Consider the following 21867-nt stretch of genomic DNA (forward strand, 5'->3'; position numbering starts at 1 on the left):
ATAGCGAAGGAAGCTTAGTCAGTCACGGGCTAAATAGAACATTCAAAGCCAGTGTTAAACTTGTATATGAGTGCAGATGGACACTTGGAGTTTAACTGTATGAATGTTAATACATTATGTGCGTTAATATGTTTAGCTGCACCAAGCTGTTTGTTTGGCTAATGAACAGGGGCGAACACTGCAGGTTAGTTTCGTTTTAACATCTCTAATCATTCGTGCTTAGGCTGAAAAATCATTCACAGCTTACTAGTTATGCTTTCACGCTGTGTGTGTAACAGTTATCTTTATAACTTGTCTACGACATGCACTTAAATCCATGTTATTCCACTGGGGTCTCAGGTGTGCAATCCGTGGATTTTAGGCAAGCACACATGCACAATTTGAGCGCTGTTTGCTCTGACAGATTTTTTTGTCTCCAGACGAATGATTTGAGACATTTAAGACGAAACTAGAGGAATCGCAGAGGAATTCAGGAAACATAATTTAGCTAAACGATTGCCATGGCAGTACTATGCGTGTGTTGTGTTGACAAGCCGGATGGAAGGGGGTTGGGGTGCGCTGTAACTTATTATCATTTAAAGACACAAGTACTAAAACGGGTTGCTGAGAGGAGAGCTGTTTTTGACGAGGCAAGAAGGGTTTTGTTTACACAGCCATTGAGTGTTTTTATGCAAAATATGTTCCAGACATTTCATGAAGACGCTAATAAATCCTACCAACTTGTTGAAAGTGGTCATATGAGGAGACCTTTAAAGTAAAACCCAAACAACTATTTAACAAGTAGATATCAAGTGTTTTCCATACAGACATATTGAGAATCGTTGAGAAATGGAAAGCCCTCACACAACAATCTGCAATATACAATGAGCTTGTCCTCATAATATACATTCATAAATACCTGCAAGCATGGTGCAGAGTGATTATGGCTCATTGAGAGAGCGGATGTTAATGGACACGACAGAAGTATATACAGTAGGCATCACTGTGCTAAAGTATTAGCATATAGCTGACACACTAACAACACAGCTGATAAATAAACTTGCTATTGAAATATGAATCATGTGTGCATGGGCTCATTATACACATAAGACTGATGGTTAAGAGTTTACACAGTGTTACCGAAGGACCATCCGCCACCTTTCATACTTTGTTGGACAACAATAATGGGAGGTGATTCTTTCACAAGTAATCCAATGTGAATAATAAGAAATATATTCATATTTCTTTGATTTATTATGTTTGTGGACTTAAAATACAAATGGATGTTATATTATGAATGTTTGGCATGGAGGAGTAAGCAGTGTGAGCGCATTTGGATTTCTGAGTGACGTGCAGCATCAAAGTAAAGGTATGTAGCGCCGTTATTAATGTATGATCTTATTCACACTCTGCAAATTATTATATTACTGCTGCTAGAGCAAATATATTTAAAGAAACAGTGTTTTGATATCAATGCAAAACAGTAACCTTTCATTTCTAAAGTACTCGAAATGGCTGTTTCATCACAACTACTGTATGTTCCTTCCTCCAAAGGAATGACATCTGATAAAAATTCCAGTCAGGATTTAGAGCACATCACAGAGACTGATCTGATCCGAGAAACAAATGATTTGCTTCTTGCATCTTATCTTGGCTGCACCTCGTTACTTGTGCTATAAGATCTAAGTGTCGCTTTTGACACTATTGACCACACAGCATACTTTTACATTGACTTGAAAATTATGTTGGCCTTAGTGGAAAAGCATTTCATTCAGGTTCAGGTTTCGTTAATACCTATCCAATCGTTTTCAGTTATACTATCAAACTATAAAATACAGAAAAGTTAGTTCACACATTCATGATGTCAAGACTAGATTATTGTAATGCACTGTTAGGCGGTTGCCTGTAGGTGTATTACAAAACTCCAATTAGTTAAAATGCGGCAGCCAGAGTTCTCACACGAACACAACAATATGAGCATATTACCTCAGTCCTGCCATCATTGCACTGGTTACCTATTAAGCAACATTTCATGGTAATTTTAAAATCTAATTTACTACCTTAAGGCCCTACATGCTTTAGCTCCACAGTACCTGAGTCAGCTTCTAATACTATACAGTCCCTAGAGTTTCAAAATCAAGGGCATGTGGTAGATTCTTTTCCTACCTACTGCCCAAACTCTGGAAACAGTCTACCGAATAGTGTGCAGGAGGCAGACACACTTTGTCAGTTTAAATCTAGACTAAAGACGTATCTATTCAACCATGCATACAGACCACTTCTATAATACAAATCTTCTAAGGGATTATTATGCTGCATTAGTTAGATCAACCAGAACCAGGAACACTTCTTATAACAACTGATGCACTTTTAGAACGGTATCCTGCTTCTTGTCTTTTCTCATTGTTCCAAGGTCCGTAACCAGTCCTGATGATGGAGCTGAAAGAGGGAGCCTCACATGTCCTGACCTGAAATGTTACCACTACACAACAAAATTGCAACTACAATTAACTATTATATATACTAGGGTTGCACGGTCTACCAGTGCTACAGTAACATTGCGATGCTAAAGTTAGAAAAAGTAAGCATACGGCGAATACATGCGAATGGCCCCAACTACACCATTGCTGTCGAGCTTGTAGAGATGCAGCAGTAGTGCCAGAGGAGAACTGGTTCCCCTGGCTGGACCGGAGTCCACTGGGGTTTTGCATTCCTCGCCACCGTTTACACATGTCTGCACTCGTTTTGCTCGCCGGGGGGCTGCTGACATCAGCTTTAGAATTTTGAACTTGTTAATATTATTTTAAGCATTTTGCTTGAATTAATACTACCCCGGATAGGAATAGTCTGCATAATATATTACGTTTGTTTCTCTTCTTTTCTCTTCAGTCTATGTGTGTGTGCGTTTGTGTGTGGATGCGTGTGCGTGTGTGCATGTCTGTGCATCTATGTTATGTTCGGTGTGTGCAAGCAAGCATATAAGTTGTGTGTCTGCCTGTTTTCCATGTATCTGCGATGTGTAAATATGTGTGTTTGTAAAATCTGCAAGGTTTTTAATAGTGGCACATTTTTTTTGTCAGAACACTGGCTTAACCTGAAACCTTGAGTGTTTTTAATACAATCGTGAGTTTATATTTAAGCGCAATAAGACATGCAAAAACAATAATATGCTTTTAAGACAGTTCAAACGCAAAAGGCCATGAAAAAAACTTTAGTTCTTCTGTTGTGTGACAGCTGGTGTCTTTGCCAGGTCTTTGAGAGTGCATGCTCATAATATATGTCAGAGTGCCCTACACTTAATCAATACGCCCTTTTATGGGCAAAGCATATCTGCGTAATTCTTCATATCACACAATTTACCTCTTGAAAGTATTTTTTAAACCAATGTGTAAAATAACAAATCATCTCATTTTCACGTACCTCCCATTCATAAGTGTCTTTAACGGTGGTGCTCTGCAGTCCGTTGTATGGTCCAAAGCGTTCTCCCATCTGAATTTTGGCTTTGGCCCAGATTCCAAGGCCAGCCCCTGGAACAGATGATTCTCTGAGTTCCAGGTCAGAAGGGATAGGAATATCATCTGGAATGTAGACTGGCACCTCGTAGGGTGAGCCTTCTTTAGGAGTAAATTCCTCATTGCAGGGATGAGGGGACATGGGCCCAACTGCAATGGGGGACATGATGCTGTCTTCTGTTTCCTCTTCCGCACTCTCGCCAGTCATGAGATTAGGTTCTGTGTCGTATATGCGGTCTAGAGCTTCACTGTCATCTGAAAAAACAATACAAAGACAGACATTTCTAATAGATTAAAGTCCCACTGCATTTCATCATTTTAGCATTTAAAACACACCTTTATGCATTATAATTGCATTTGTTAAAGTTGTATTTGATAATAATATCATGACGTGAATGTACCTCTACACCTTTGCTTTATTATGTATACTCAGAGTCATGAATAGGCATATTAGTCCCTGCCAAAATTTAGTTGTGTGAGTTCGGACAATTGATTACAAAGATGCCTCATTCGACGTGTGCGCAGAGCATGCCCGTGTTGCAGAAGCAGTGCTGAAACAGCAGCGATCGTTTCAGTGCAGAGTCTGTGCACTATCCTGACATATCTACGGCTCAATCTTGGCTCAAATCTGGTAAAATGATTGGTAACAGAGTTATGATGTCATAAATAAAGGCAGTTTGAAAAAAAACAGTTTTATTCTGTCTTTATTCAGTTTTATAGAGAAAATACTGGTTTAAAATGATATATTTGCACATGGTTTATCTTAATGCATATTAAAAATCCCACATAGACATAAACCTGATTTTCAGCACAGGGAGACTTTAAGGCATACACACAAAATTTTTCACATTTTAAATTTACTATTAAACTATAAAATCATTTATGTTGCACAATGCAGTTGACCCATTTAACTTCTGTGATATAGGTTTGAGTGAAACAGAATATTCATCTTGAAAAAATGAAGTAATGAGCTTGACTATATCGTTTAGGAATTACTTGGGTCATGTTCCATATCAGAATGAAGATACACCTGGGCTGTGTTTCCCAAAAGCATTGTTAGCCAACGAACTTGGCAAGTTCCGGTGTTGACAGTAGTTCAACTGTTCTCTGTTTTACAATACCACCATTCCAATGAACATTGGAAACAGCATTGAAAAGTTCTGTGGTTGGAACTACAGCTGTCAAGGCATTCTATATCCATCATTTTAAATATATACAAATTATTTATCTATTCATTTGTCAAGAGATATAAAGTGTTTTTTGAAGAGTGTGCATGTGCCTATGTCCTCTAGTACACCAGGGGAACTCCGGGGTAAGAGAAAACATCTGGACATAAAACAGCAGACAACAAATACACCCTATTTGCTATAAAAACAGATTGATGCAGGGATGCAGGCTTTGGAGTGATGATAATAATCTGGATGGTCCCTTTCCTCTTAAATCCAGAAGACTATGATTGGATATGGCCATGATTTAAAAAAGAATCAAATTTCGATATGTCTGACCGCATACATTTTTTTTCAACTTTATCTTTCAGTCCATTTTAAATAAGCAATGGCCCAGAGAAGACATTGGTGATTCTAGACTGTGTTGACATAGGCTTCTTCTTTGCACAAATAAAACTTTCACCTACATTTGTGAATATAACGCTTTACTTTATTTTCAGACAGTGATATCTTAAGGTGTTTCTGAGCCCATGCAGTGCTTTCCGTTAAAGAATCTTGCCTGTTAAAACAGTGCCATTTGAGGGCCCGAAGATCACGGATATAATATCGATTTTACAGGAATCATGGAGATACACTTTAAATGTTCTATTTTCAATTGTAAATACAATATGTGTTTTTGAGATATGCTAATGATTGCATTTTGTTAAATGCAATTGCTGTTCAACTTGTTTTAAATGTCAACAAAAGACAACAAAATAAGCCCTCAGACACCATATGCCATTATTTGCAGCAATAATCTAACATTAATTAATTCATTTATTTCTCCAGATGAATTTGTAGATGTTATTACCTTACAACGGAAAAGTGGAAGTAATATTGGTAAATACGAAAAACACAAAACGTGTCTGTGAATGTGCCTGTTATGCATAAAAAGACCTTTAGATGGCACCAGTCTAAATTAAATGTAGATACTGAGCAAATTGATGTACAATTAGAAAGTAATAGTCAGATGTCTATATATTTACATTTAGTCATTTAGCAGATGCTTTTATCCATAGCGACTTGCAGTGTGGAGTGGATATTTTAAAATGTTTGACATTAAACATGCACAACGTGTATTAATGCCCGAAGACACTAACTTGAAAAAGCTTAATTCATTACAGTCTAAGGGCTTGTCCACACCGTCTACGTTCAACGCCACGTGACTAAACAACGGGCGCCATTGTGAGTGTGCCCCGACGTGCAAAACTGCAGGCGCAAAAGCAAAACATTTTTAGACACCTCAAGCTTTTTTTTTTACCTTTGAAAAACGCATATAATGACAATAAGCTTATTTTATAGATAATTTAGATTATATGATTATATGAGATGTTTTATCCAGGCTATTTCCGTGCAGTGTGAATTATGTAAAGTTTTAAAACAAAAAAGTTTTTAATTTAAATATTTATTGTTAAATGCAAAGCAGGTGTAATAAGAATGCAAGCCATAGCAAGTTTTCTCTTTTATAAGAACTACTAAGCCCAACCAGCTTGCCAAGCACGTTTGAATGATGTATAGCCTACCACAAGTCAATCTTATATCGAAGAACTTTATCACTGAAATCTTTTTTTTTTCTCATAAAACAAGTAGGCCTACACATCATGTTATGCTTTCCTGTAGCTCAGTGGTAAGAGCAAGGTCGTGGGTTCGATGCCAGGGGATTGCACGTACTTAGAAAACAAAATGTCTAGGAAAAATGCAATGTAACTCGCTTTGGATAAAAGCGTCTGCCAAATGCATACATGTAAATGTATATTGTATATGTGTGAGGGGAAATCGGTGGTGTAAATATCTTTTGCAGTGATGAATCCTCAGTCAGGTTTCATCAAAACAATATATAAAACACAATGTATTTAGTGCCTGTAATTCGCACTACACTGAAATGTTTTGTCCCCATTGTTTTCGGTTCTCAATGATATGTACAATGGCTGTGATTTGAGTGGCAAAGTAACGGCAACTTGTGAGAACTAATGGTACACCAGAAAAAGGATAGAGAAGTGCCGTACCGGCCCACTTCATGCACTGTACATGTGACAAATTGAACTTGAATTTTAGTAAAATGTTATTTTTTATAACTGTAGATTAACTAAAGTCTTTGTTTGATCAATACATTTTAATTTGATATCAAAATTACACAAGATGTAATAGTGATGATACATACACATATTTTTTTATGTTGGGTTAACAGGCAACATCTGTGTCACATATTAAAGGGAATACCGATGAAAATTAGCCAGTGTTGGCTTAATCTGTTGCAATTTACATACTTAATTATGCTATTGATGTGCATTGTCCTTGATTAAATAAATGAAATGAAATAAAGTTATGTTTACTTTTTAAGTAAAAGTTGATGTTCAGGTTACCCAGTTTATGTTTGTTAAACAAACATGGATTTTAACGGTAAAATTTTATTTTTATATTTTCAAATATTTTAGTTAATATAAAATAAAAATTTATTTTATCTTTTACAAGATGTGTTAACAGATCTTAAATTCAATTTAAAAAAGCAAAGGCACCTCTTTCCTGAACAGTGGTAACCACAAAAATATGACAAACTCTTCTGAATATTAAAGATAATTGACGATTTTTAAATGTTTAATTTCTATGACCTATGGCTCAAAAGATTTAGTGAAAATGTAAGCAAACTTGGTGGTGGTACTAAAGGCCAAAGTATGGTCCATACGTACGCGTCCGCCCGCCGTCTGCATGACGCAATTTTTGTCATCAGAAGGGTCCGCGGTGGTCGGCATACAACAGCGCATGCGCAAAAAGTGCACTAGTCCACTAGGGGTCAATACACACACCATCGTCTTCTCCTCTTTCTCTTATTTTCCTCTTCCTCCAAGAACAATAAGCAAAGAAGCATATTTTCTTCCATTCTCGCTGGTTGCTGTTCCTTCTTTATCACTGTCATCTGCAATGGAGTGCATGGCAACTCTTTCTATCATGGATTTGCAATGAGCCTGTGAATAATGCAGCTCAGTGCTGCCCACTGACAGTCTGGTGAAGTAGACATAATTTCCTTCTTTTAAACTCTAGCAAAACGGAAATATTACTTATAGCACCAAAAACACGTAAAAAGAATATCTCAGATTACAACCTGCAAATTGAAGGTTACACTGTTACTCCAACAACTACAGTTAAAGACCTAGGCGTTATATTAGACGGCAACCTGTCATTTAAAAATCACATCTCAAATATAACAAAAACAGCCTTCTTCCCCCTTAGAAATGTTGCCAAATTACGAAATATTTTATGTGTTGTGGACAGCAGAAAAGCTTATTCATGCATTTGTGACCTCAAGACTTGACTATTGTAATGTTCTACTTAGTGGTTGTCCTGTATCATCAATGAACAAACTACAGTTAGTTCAGAATGCAGCTGCCAGAGTTCTTACCAGGTCAAGAAAATACGATCACATAACCCCAGTTTTATCATCGCTTCACTGGCTACCCATTAAGTATCGTATTGATTTTAAAATTATTTTAATTACTTACAAAGCCCTGAACGGTTTAGCACCTACTTACTTAACTGAGCTTTTATTACATTACAACCCATCAAGCTCTCTACGATCTCAAAACTCAGGACTTTTGATGACACCTATGATAAATAAATCCACTAAAGGGGGTCGAGCTTTCCCATACGTAGCACCTAAACTCTGGAATAGCCTTCCTGATACTATTCGAGGGTCAGACACACTCTCCCAATTAAAATCTAGATTAAAGACACATCTGAAAGACACATTTTCACTAAGTGCATAGTTAATGAACAGCAGCTACGCTAATTATTCTCCTTCTGCCTTCGCCTCGGGATGCCCATCACGAGGTAGGAAGAAATTCCGCCAGGTCCAGATGATCGATATATGCCCATCCCCACCTAGAGATTATGCCTGTTACAGCTGCAGACTGACTGGCCATTCCAGCACCATCTAAGGCAATTCCACCACCACCCAAGAGAAATACGACCATCGGACCGTCCCAACTCAGACCACTTCATCCACAACCAAGAACAAAGACGGACTGATTGTCACATTAAGGCTGAAGTTACAATACTTGGTATTTAATGCTAAACTTACATCACATGTCAGCAGTTTGAAGGTGTAGCTGCATTCAGTGGCCCTGATTGGAGGTTGTTGGGTGGGTGTTGGAGATGGTGGTCTAGTGGGTTAAACCACTGAAATGGTAAATCAAACTGGTAAATCAAAAGGTTACTGGTTCGATCCCAGCAGCCACCACCAGTGTGTCCTTGAGCAAGACACCTCACTCCATGTTGCTCCAGGGGGATTGTCCCTGTAATAAGTGCACTGTAAGTCGCTTTGGATAAAAGCGTCTGCCAAATGACAAAAATGTAAAAATGTAAATGTAAATGTTTGTGGGGAGTGGGGAGTGGGGAGGCTTGTTGGTTGTGGGGATTCATCTGCTGGGGCTGTGTGGGTCCGGTTTGGCCTTGTTTTGTGGTCGATGTTGGACAACACAGGAATAAAGTTACAACATGCCAGTACAATTTTCCCTGGTTGTTCCTCTGTTTTCTTGTGTCGATCGTGGAGTGGGACCGGGTTGAACCTGCACGGTTTTCGGTGAGTGGGACTTTCTGGGTTGCAGATGGTGGGCTCTCCCTCTTCCTCGTGGATATTTGCTCGGTGGCTTTTGGTCGGGGTCACTGAGTGCAGCTATGACACGTCAGAGGGGATCTGGCCCTCCCGGCTGAGCCTGGTTTCTCCCGAGGTTTTTTTCTCCATTAATCAATCGTTGGAGTTAGGGTTCCTCGCCACAGCAGGGCAGTGTTGGCTTGCTCACCGGGAGACTGCATTTAATTATTTATTAAATAGATATTTTTTATTAGAATGATCTTGCTTGTTCTACAGTATAAACACCATGCACTGTGCTGTGTTTTACCTTTTCTGTTTTTCCTGTTTGCCCCTGTAAAGCTGCTTTGGACCAATGCACATTGTGAAAGGCGCTATATAAATAAACTTGAATTGAATTTAATTGAAAATACTCATTTGTACTGCGCATGTGTAGAACTCGTCCGTCCGTGCGGATGCGTTTGCGTGAGACGGATAAGGAAAGTGAAGTATAACTGGGCCTTAAAGAGTTTGACTAAGAGAGTCTGGCCACTATCAGGCAAATTTCATAACTTTCCTATGTACGGTTCAATGGACCGCTATAGTGGAAGAAGAAGAAGACTAAGAACACTAAAGAATAATTGTAAAAATAACGAAACAAAAGGTTTCTCAGAAATATTTCAGGACCATTGTAAGATCCAAGAAGATTAAAAAAATAGATTCAAAAGAGAGCTTTTAATTGTGAATATCTCAGGAATTGTTAATTTACGTCAAATTAACTCCCTGTTATTGGATGTTGCGACTTGGACATCCTTAGACACAAATTAAACACTGTAATACAGGCTGTCATTCCTCAAATATAACTTGTGACGTCTCACTAGGGATGGTCTCCGAAATTTCATTGGTGTGGTATGACCATTATACTGTTATGCTACCATTCAAGTTTGCATGGATGGACCTACTGTAATCTATAGTAGCACCACTGTAGTTTGCAATCCAAACACAGTCAAGCAATCAGGACTAACTAGGCTGCAATTACACCAGGAGTGCCTGCAATCAGCCAGACTATGGCCCCCTGTCAGCACTGCCAAGAACATAAGGTTCTGACTCCAAACTGTTTTCAGTTACATTCAGACTGCACTCAAAAGCAACTACAAAGCCATGAATATGTATAATACCCCTAATTGGCCATAAGTCAAACAACAAACTAAAGTTTCACCAAGCCACTAGTCAGAAGCAATCTGATCAACATCTAGAGGTGTAAAAGCTGCAGTAACAGAAATTGAGTGAAGTATGATTAAAAATATTTCTAAATTTAGTGACCTTTCAAATACAAAGTTGCAAGTCCATTAAACCACAGAGGTTTTGCAATGTTCTGATGTCAAATATTTATATTGTTATGTCTTCTGTATCATATCCACACTGTTAAGATAATTGGCTGGGTTTAAATGGTCTCCCAGCCTTGTTGTGCTTAAATCTAAGATGCATTATTCTATACTTTTCTTTGAGTATGTGCAATCCCCTGGGATCGAACCCATGACCTTGGCGTTGCTATTGCCATTCTCTTAACACTGTCAATGTCTCTCTTAAATTGTTAACATTGACTATGTTTCTTTTTTCCTTTTCCTTTCTAGTCTTGCATGTTCATTTAATTAGACCACTTCACATAAGGTTTGTATGTTTTGTCTGGTGACCAACTAAAAAAAGCCTACAAAATGTACCTTACATAAAAAAAAAACATCACATAATATAAATAATATAGCTTCACGATGCCAGAAGAACATTTTTGACTTAAATGGTTCCATAAAGAACTTTTAACATTCAAAAGACATTTCTGTTTCAAGATAGGTTCTTTGTGGCAAAAAAGTTCTTCAGATTCTAAAAAGGTAAGAATGGCATGTTTTTTTAAAGAACCTTTGACTGAATAATTATTCGAGGAACCAAAAATGTTTTTTCTAAGGCACCGCTGTGAATAACCTTTAATGCACCTTTATTTTAAATAGTGTAAGGTTTCCTTGACCTTGAAATTTATTACTAAATGAAAAAGAGAAAGATGTCAAAATAGATCGACATTCTGTATTCTGTATTGTAGCAAATGTTAGCTAGATCAAAAAAATAGAATATTACAAGTAAATATTGTTGCTTTTGAGCAGAAATCTTGTACCTCCATATTTCTTTAGTTTAATTTTTGTCATGAATCAATGTAATTGGTCACCCTTTATGTCTGTCAGTGTTCCTGAAAAGTGATAGTTTTAAACATACAAGGTTTCTGTCCAACAGTGACAAAACATATTTACTGTGCTTGATCAACTGTTTGATGTAAATTTGAAAATATTCTTATAATTTTAATGTGTTAGTAAGGCTGGTCCCAGTCATTCTAAATTAAAATCTTAAATGATTTAAGAGATCCTGCGTGATGAACAGCATGAAGAAGATCCTGATGCAGGAGCACAAATGTGTTGTTTTCATTTTTGTAAGACATGTTAGCACTGAGTTGGCAATAAGATCTTGGAAATGTGTCATTTTAATTTGTCTGTTTTTTCTCTTAATTGGTCACCACGATTCACTAAAGTTGCGCTACAGATACACTTTAGTTCAAATGAGTGTTATCAGATATGATATGATAGTGTGAAAAAGTGGCAAATACATATATTTAGGTGTTATTTGGATTTCTAAAATAAAATATTTCAACAAAATGTTGTCTCTATTCTTTTTCTCTATCATAATTGTATTGATGGCAAAAACATACTCCTAGGAAAAAAAGTAAAATAAAATGTTTATAATATTCATGAATCATGGATTTCAGAGACAATAGAATAATAAATTATGAAATGGTTTACATTCAAACGATGAAAACATGACAAATGTTGTGCATTAGAAGGGGTAATTGGTTATGCATCAAAGGGTTAAATAAAAGTCTCCTTCATCTTGTAATTTTGAGTGAAAAGTAAACATTTTACAATTTTCTTCATGATAACAGGAGTTTGAAAACAGCGAGGCAAATAACTAAGGAAAGACAGAGCTGGAAAAAATCTATTAATTACTCAAAGTAAAGAGGCTTTTAGTGTACTGCTTAGATTTCATATACAGTATAAGCCTATATTTCACTGTGTTTACAGAGTCACATTATAATCTGTATTTGTATTGTGTTAGAGCCAATAATAGGTAAGGCCATCCATAAACAACAGCTGAAGAAGGAAAGCTGTTTGGATGCTTTACATACGTTGTAAACGAAGGGGGCAATATAAAGCATGGGTGAATTTTTGGAAAGGTTTTCTGTTAAATACCGCTGTAAAGTAAAGGAGGCACTGAGAAAAAACTCAGTAGTACTTCAGTAGCACATCTCTTTGTATGCTCTTGCTCTCATATTGAACTGTTTATCCTGATTACATCAGGCCGTCATCATTAATTCGCACCTTGGGGGTCTTTCTGTTGCCTCCGAGCTGCAGCCACAATGAAATGCTTGTTCAGTTTTGTTATTCCATTGGAAACTACTGTGTTGCCAAGCTGTAGACAAGAAGGCATCAGATTTATTTGATAAATTGTAAAAGCGTCACTTAAGCAGGAGAAACAGTGCTTTGTTATTGCGAGCTTCTGCGAAGTCACTGCCAAGCTCTTTGTTCATCAGATCCTTAGTACCAGTGATCAGAGGCTTTTGACCTACAAGCATTGGCATTTTAACACACTAAAGTGGATTTTATCATTCATTATTACATCTTTGAATGATCGGATTAAAAAATCAGTTTTTTGTCTTAAATCCTGATTGCTTTGTCTTTAGTCCCGAATTACATTTGTGTCACATCCACTAGTTAAACAAAGAGGCATTTTAAACATCACAAAAATATCAAAACACAAGTTTGTTATTCTTAAACTGTAAAACAATATATAACATCTGAACAAGATTTTCACTACACTATATTGTAAATTATGGCTAAACTAGTTCTTGTAATGAAGTACACCCATGTGAACTGTGAAAACTGACACTTAGCTATGTGACTGCAAAAAAACCTTAAAGAATATTACTCAGATGTTAGTTGTAAAAAGTGATGAAAAATAATTTGTTGTCACCTGTGTTTACAACAGATCTGTATCATTTATTGATTTCTAAGGGTCACTTGATGATGATTTCAAGTATAGCTTCAGATTAACCGTAGGTAGAGGATTACTGGGTATTTGGAGACATTTTTGTAATAGGCGTACACATCTAGGATACGTCAATAAAATGGTTCAAAAACACAAAAATATTTAAAGCATAGTTAAAAGTTAAAAAACATGATATCAATAATAAAAAATGACCAGACTACAAAATAACCACTTGTTGTACTGTAATGAAAACTATGCATTAATTTGCTTTGGTCTGAGCATAGATTTCCTACTGATGCATGTACATGCTCTGCATGAAGAAGTTATACAGCTGTCCAAAATTTGCTTTCCAAGAACACACACTGTTACACCCTCATAAAGGCAGTAGGCAGATTTCCTGATAAGTCTTAAAACAGCAACTATTCCCTGTCTGGATAGGTCAGTGACATGGGGAATAGAATTACAACGGAAGGCTCTTCATGTTTACACCACAAATACACTGCTAGCTATATGATATGATATTCCCATTTTAATTAAAAAAAACTGTGAAACGTCGTAGTGTGAACAGCTTCCGTTATTGGATTATATGACTGGAGTTCTCCAGATTTGTTGCATCGCTAGCCATGTTTGTTCATGTATTCACACTAACACATTCACATAGAGCTAACACTCAACACACACAGACAAGCGTTGGCACTTATGTATAACCGCAGAAAAAAGTTAAGAGACCATTCCAAAATGTAATTCATTCAGAATATCTAGATATATTTTGCCCATTCCAGTCCAGTGGCATGACAAGACACATGAACACTGTCCTACAAATCGAGGTTATCACATAATTTTTTTTTTAAACTTTTCCTAAATACATGGACAAATATAACTGTTGTATTGCTTGAAAGTGAACATGAACTTGTTTTCTTTGCAGTTTTTCTGGAAAACTACAGAGCATCTTTTCTCCAGTTTTCATTTTCTGCAAATAAATGCAAACAGAAACAATATTTTTATTTGGGAGAAATGTTGATAGTAGTTCACAGAATGAAACCAAAATTATAATTTTACCTAAACACAGACATAGGAATTTCATGAAAACTGAAATTAATATTGAAATGGTCTCTTAATTTTTTCCGGGGCTGTACTGTACGGGCCAAAGCAAGCTATGTGATCTGCCCAGACGTATGTGTTAAAAACACAAAGAACCAAAACCACAAGGTGTTACAACAATTTTCACAGTTCTGCAGTGTCCATAAAGATTTCTTTACCATTTAATTCATGCACATAATTAGGGCTTAAATCTTCACACCTGGGTTTACAAAGCCTAATCAGTTACCAAATCAAACCAGGGCCTGTGGGAAGCTTGCTCTGTTTGTCTATGTGTGTGTGTGTCTTTCCTGACGGCATCCTGATTGCCATTCCAGTCTGCCTCACTCCCCAGGGAGCAGTGCAAGGCCTTGAGCAGACATTTATTAACACGTCAGATTAATAGCACCAGGGAAAAGAAATTTTCACAAACATGAAAAATTGTAATAATAATCAATACTAACTTACATTTGCTAAATTGTGTCGCAAACATCACCCATGGGGGTAGGAAAGAGAGAAGCACAGTGAGGCACATTGGGATGTGGATACTAAGGTTTGCTAATAAATGCCAGAAGGTCTCAGACATGTCTGGCTAATGACGGAGTAGCATATGCTCTGTGCACTCCAGAATAACTGCTGCTGTTTCTCTAACTATACACCATATAATGCACAATACTCAAGACTATGATAAGCATTACTTTATAAATAATAAAATGTGTTGTTTTACAAAAAATGATGTATGCCTCTATGCAATCAAAGAAATTGTATTTCACCTTCAACAGTGCAGTACACAAGCAAAGCATGATTATTTGCCCAGAAAGCATGTGTACTCAAAAAATCATTCATTTTAATTAAAATAAAATTATCAGCTTGACACATTTGATTTTAGGAGCATACAAAATACAAATGAATTAATGCCAAGAATTAACCATGTATAAATTGAATAACAACAGCTGAAGAATTGTGCAAAACATCAGCCACCCTGATATTTTCATTTTTATATTATACTTTAGTTGTTGTCTGTTCCTGTAGCTTACATAATAGAGCATTGTGTTAGCAATGCAAGAAATTGTGGGTTTCAATCCCAGTGAAACACAAAGACCACTAAACGCATTGAAGGCAATGCAAGTCATTGTAGGTTTCAATCCAAAGGAAACACACAAATACCACTCAATATATTAAATGCAGTGTAAGTAACTTGTCCGAAAATGTGTAAAGGTAAAGTGTCTTCTAAACAGTATAAGTTACATGATTACTTCTGTTTGTAAGCACAGGTTCGCACAGTTACTTCAGAACTATCTTACGCCATTGCCCACTATCATTACAGTATGAATGTGAACAGTATGCACTCTTTAATACATTTTGTTTCCATCCTACCAAGCACCAATATCTTTGTTTTTAAATTTTATACAGCTTAATTTACTGATCTAGTGTAAATAATAGAGAAGAGAGAAAGATAGAATTGCATTTCTCTTATTAACAGGAAAAGCCATTGGTTCGGCTTGCGACAATATCTGAGTTAGAGGAAATGATTTTCACCTCTGGCATAAAGAGCACTCCCCACCTATACATCACCCGATTACTCCTGGACTGGCCCCGGTCTTAGTCATTAGCCAGTGAATTAACGACAATCCAGCATGCTATTAATCACACTGACAAAAGTGTTAGCATGCCACTGACCTGCTGCCGCACGGGGACATTAGCAAGGGAGGGGGATTTCAGAGAGAGAGCTAAACAGTGGGGTGCAGTGGGTTAGTGGTTGAGGGGGTTAATACTTACAAAGATAGAGTAGAAGAAATAGTTAAACAGTGGAAAGGAAAAGCCGTCTGGAAATTCAGACGTGTGCTTTCGTACCTAAAGTATTGCAACATGGTTTAAACAAATTTAATTTTTGTTCTCTTTTTATCTTCTGGATTATTCATACAACATAGTACGTTGTCTTAATAATATCAGTTATTAAACTCAAAGGGGCGGTTAAATTTCTTGAGACAAACCATAGCACTGATATATTTTAAGATCCTCTAACATTTAAATTGGTGTGGGACTAGGCTCAAGCCTTTTTCCGGGAACCTCCCCATATGTTTAAATGTTGAAAACATTTATTTGTACATTAATCTGCATTATTCTGCATTATCAGTTATTAAACACAGTGAAATAGTATACAAAGAGGTGAATCTAACATTTAAATAATTTGGTTTAAATGGTCACTTATCATGTCCCAAGTTAAATTACATTTATTGAGACATAGTCAATGAATATATTTCAAATTGTTAATACATGTATTTATTATTTCATTTTAATGCCATTCTAGCATCTAAGGCTATTCATGAAGAGAACTAGTCAATCTTTACACAAGTCTGTTCTAAGCACAAGTTGTTTGGACAATTTGGAATCTTCAATCAACCTAACCTGCATGTCTTTCGGCTGAGGGAGGGAACCGGAGCACCTGGACTAAACCCACACTGACACAGGGAGAATGCAAACTCGTCACAGAAAGGATTTCCGTCCCAGCCGGGTCTCGAACTGGGAACCTTCATGCTGTGAGGCCACTGTGCAGCCCCAATTGTTTATACATATTGCTTTTCACTTTTATGGAGAATTCAGACAAACTAACTAAATAAAGAAATTTTAATCAACTTTAAAATTGACTGTACATTTGTAAACGTGATGAAATATCATAGTACTGTTAATTTTCTTACATAGCGTTATATATTGCTTCTCTTCTGCACTAGTATTTTCATTTGTGTAGTCATGTGTGATTGGATCAAGTGAATAAGTCAGCTGCAGCACTGGGCTGCCTAATCATGCTGCTTTGCCTCATTGACCTCCCAGGCAAAGACTATAAAAGCTCAGACTACTTAATAAAAAACTTAATACAGAAGCTGCTTTCACTTCAATCATATTACAACTACAAATCTAGCCTGCTATTGTGTAGTTGCAGTGTTCAAAAATCTATTTACCACACAATTTCTGCACTATGCAATACTTCAAACTAACTGTATTTTATTTGGATACAATACACCATGTTTTACAAATGCAATGATTAATGCAAATGTCATGTAGCACCAGTGTTGCATAGACTAATATTATACAGATTTAGGAACGTGATATTTTGATTTGGGCCAGTAAGGTTCTGCAACCACACTGAAATGGCCTGAGTTTGGCAGAAGCTTTTTTTCCAAAATATAGGTGATATTGCGGTTCTACAGTTTTGGTTATTTTATTTTTTATATTTTGATGCTTTCGCAATTGTTCCTTCATGCATTGCCAATCACACAACCATTAGGGGTGGTTTCCCGTACAGGGTTTAAATCTAGTCGTAGACTAAAATAAATATTAGAGCTGCCTTAACTGAAAACTGCTTGCACTGACACAACGTAACAGCAGTGCAATTGTTTTGTCTCAAGATTCACAACTGTAATGCTTGTTTGTAAGAAATGCTTGTGAAAACTACTTAAATGTCCAAATTTAGCTAAGGCCCAGTCTTGACTCAAACTAATACTGATGCCAGAAGCCCAAAGTGTTTGGAGAAAATAGAAAGACATCCAAATAAATAAAATGTAAGGTTATATTTGACAAATTATAAGTGCATTCATTTAATTTTGTCTTAAGCAGGGCTCAGTTTATTTATGATCAAGCACACTTGAATCTAAGCCTAGGTAACTTTTCTGAATGTCTGATAAACATGATATTTTAATACTGATAACTACCTCAGTCATTCAGTCCTCTCAGAAAGTGATGAAACACACAACATGTTACATCAGATGCATGTAACAGCATTTTAAGTAGAGGAGAGCAGGGCACAACCTTACCTTTTGGTTTTAGGTCAATCTCTCAAAAATATTTGATCTTGATTAATCATATTTTTACACACGAAACATAAACGTTTCTGCTACAAATGAGATTAAAGTTTCTATCTAGAACCCTCCACTCAATATACCAAAAGTGATAGAAGAGCAAACTTCATACATGAGTGTCATTTTCATGCCTAGCAAAGTGTGACACTGTCACACATCCTCGAGTGGACCGGCTTGTGTATTACAAGTTACAATAACTTTGTATTTCTTAACACTAGTAAATTTCTTAGCTAAAATTAAATAACAATGAGCATTACAGTTTTTAACCATTTATTATTCTCTGTTAACACTAGGAAATGGAGATACAACTGTTTAACCATATGTTAGTTCCCTTTTCATTATCAGTCACAGGCTCTAGTTTTAAAAATGTATTAGTAAATGCTGTAAGATTATATAAATGTTGTGGAATAGTGTTCATCGTTTGATAATGCCTTAACTAAAGTTAACTAATAAAACCTTATTATAGACCGCTACCATCCTCTTAATCAATAAATCTATCAATTAATTGTCTTGATTACTATTTTCCATGCAGGTTATAGAAAAACAGCTCTGAAGGGGAAGTCGTCGTGTTTTACGGTCGGAAGGAAGCCGGAAAACAGATGTGGCAGTAGAGTAAATGGTAACAAGTGCATTGAAGAACAATGTGGGTGCTTTCCTGCGAAACAGAGCTGAGAACCTGCTCAGATGACAATCAGTCACTGTACAATGCGACACACATACTTGACAAACAATGGGCATAGCTCTAAGAATTCTGGGAAAGGGGGCCTGACCTGCCTCTCCCATGTGGGCAAACCAACAAGGGACCTGCACTTTAAGATGCAAGTGCATGGTGCCAGTCATTTTAATATTTTGACATGGACTGTTTCACAAATAGGGAATACACAAATAAACCTAAAATAATTATATAAAAAGAAAACAATTAAACATCAAATCAATGTTTATGTCAACTTATTTATTTATTTATTATATACATATAAGGGATTAAGTATCACATAATGTCCACATATGCTCATTTGAAATGCACCTCTGCCTACATTTCTGCATAACCTCAAATACTACATCTTTCATTTGTAGTGTCTACTAGAGGCACTGGCACGTTGGTGCACGTTTTTTTCTGTTCTGAACAGAGAAGTGTATTATCAAAATACATTTGTATGTTTCAGTTGGGTGTGTTTTATTATAATTAAACCACAAGGACAGTGTTGGTCCAACCTGATCTCACAGGAAGTCGTAACTATTTCACAAAATGGCTACAATAAACAATACAGAAGCCCTAATCCTAATGTCACTGGTTGTTTTACTAAAAGAACTTATAATAGCAAATCTTTCTAAAATGTACGATTGAGTTTGTGCGAATTTATACGAATTAAGCAAAATTAGCCACCTCGTAAAATAGTTCTGTTTTCGCCATGAGATCATGTTGGTTGGTCATATAGTCAAGCTCTGCATTTGCACAGGGATAGGTAAAAAACACAGAAATCTAGTTAACAAGACGAGCATGATTTGTGTAGGCCTTTGTCTCTGTTTCATTACCTTTATAAACTTGCATCAGAATGGAGAAAAAGCGTGTTCACATGATTTATTGAGAACGTAATGTTTTTACAGTGTACAATTAATTGACAGGAGAATGTTTTAACCACACAATTACCCAATTTTAGCTTAAAATAGCTGTTATTGTTAAGATATAAATGTTAAGAGTTTTGTTTTGATTAGACCTAGCCTTAATACTTCCCTATATTTCTGATTTGAACCGAGGTTTATTAAGACAGTCAGCTATGTCCTATTGATAGGCCTATGTGAATGCATACTAATAATGCCTTAGATGGCTCTACTGTATATATAATGTATACATACTGTACATAACAATTTTTAACATTATTTTATTTGATCATTATTATATGACATTTTAGCACCTGAGCTGAGGCTCACTTGGACAGCCTCTTGTGGTCAACACTCCTAAATGCTTAATGATGCAACTTATTCCTTTACTTAATTAACATTCACCAGAGCATGTGACTTCATTAGCAGCATTGGGCTCCTTTTCACTCACATAAAAAACAGGTACATGTGTTATAAAGAGGTGGATGAGGTGGGGGGTTGAAGGCAATTTTCTTGTTGCCAGTGAATTGCACCGAATTTCAGATAATTGGCTGGTAATTAGGAGGGTCGGCAGGTCGATTGAGGAACAAATGGAACCCTTTAACAGAGGTCGTCTCCTTAGTAATCTGAGCTGACCCCCCCGCTTTGTCTCTGTTATCTCTGCCTATGCTCACTGCGTGACATCCTAAATAAGGTGTCCCTCTCCATGGACATACGGGTGCAGAGCAACAATTTATTATGCGCCAGACAATGGTGCTCAGAGCTTTTTGCAGCTCCCTGCGGTACCTACCAAACTAGACATCCAATTGCTGGTGGAGGCACGAGAATCAGAATAGTCACATGCAGAATAAATATTTAGCTGGTCTCCTGAGATTTAGCATGTACCTTGCTTGTCTCCGTTCAAACAACAAAAAATTGTCCCTGCATAATAAATGTCTTACACCTGTTACGATTATGTAAAAAGTCCCTATTGTTTTATATTTATGCTATGTCCTATGCCCTTCTGATTGAATTCAATTTAAAGAAAAAACAGCTTTAACTTTTTGTCATTTTTCTTTTTGTGATGTACTTTGTGCGCTTTATTTTATATCTTAAAACATTATACAATTTTTTGTTAATACAATTATGGCACAATTGAGTTTTTATATTAAGCCATGACAGCTGCAAAAACTGCAGTTTATAGATGGCCTTTGTTGCTAATACTCTATACTACATCATTATACTTATTGGCTGAATTTATTGATTAAATTTAAGTATTTTACATAAAATACAAGGTAATTATGAAAATGGTCCTTAGAAATCACATCCAAAGGGCAAATTTTGCCCCTTAATTTGAAAGTTAATTTCTGGCCCAAATTGAATATGAGCCTAAAACAGTACTGAATAATGTGGAATAAAGGGATTATTTTTGCAGCAGTGAAGTATTAACTATAGACAATAAATCAAATAAATAATCATAATGCATTGCTGCGCTATTGAGAAGGACATCTCGAGGAGAGAAAAAAAATATAGACCACATAAATGTGTCAAAGACATCTCGGGTCTCTGTCTTTAATGGCTAGGAAATGCATTCTTCTGAGGCAGCTGGATTTGGATTACGTATTTGGAAGACTTTTCTCAGAAAAAATCACGAAAGGGACCGCTCGCCTTGGTTAAAACAAAGATATTAATATTAACAAGATGCACCACTACCGCAACACTCAAAATGGCTGCTCCATTGGAGGAAGTCCCGCCTTTCAGTGATACGAGCCAATCGGCAATGAATAAAGACAGATGAATATGTTTAATTGTGATTTTGCCTCCCACTATTCAAGTAGATAGGACTGTGGACTTGCTATGACATAAATAGCTGCCCAGAGGTGTTGCAAACATGGCCGCCGATTGGCACAACTTGGTTACAGAGATGGTTTAAACCAACTTTTTATTAAGCTACGTTAAATGCTTTGGTGATTGATATTGCTTATTTTGTAATGCATGGACTCGACTTCTAA

At 36.5% G+C, this 21867-nt stretch overlaps 1 protein-coding gene across 1 annotated transcript in view; it reads right to left on the minus strand.

Moving 5' to 3' along the window:
• prdm16 (PR domain containing 16) overlaps positions 1 to 21867 on the minus strand; it is a 209730-nt gene that overhangs the window by 149765 nt on the left and 38098 nt on the right. Inside the window, exon 2 of the mRNA XM_056772745.1 lies at positions 3400 to 3746. Coding sequence (XP_056628723.1) covers positions 3400 to 3746 — 347 coding nt within the window. The remainder of the gene's footprint in view (positions 1 to 3399; positions 3747 to 21867) is intronic.

The sequence above is a fragment of the Triplophysa dalaica genome, chromosome 18 (assembly GCF_015846415.1).
Source record: "Triplophysa dalaica isolate WHDGS20190420 chromosome 18, ASM1584641v1, whole genome shotgun sequence".
Lineage (NCBI taxonomy): Eukaryota > Metazoa > Chordata > Actinopteri > Cypriniformes > Nemacheilidae > Triplophysa > Triplophysa dalaica.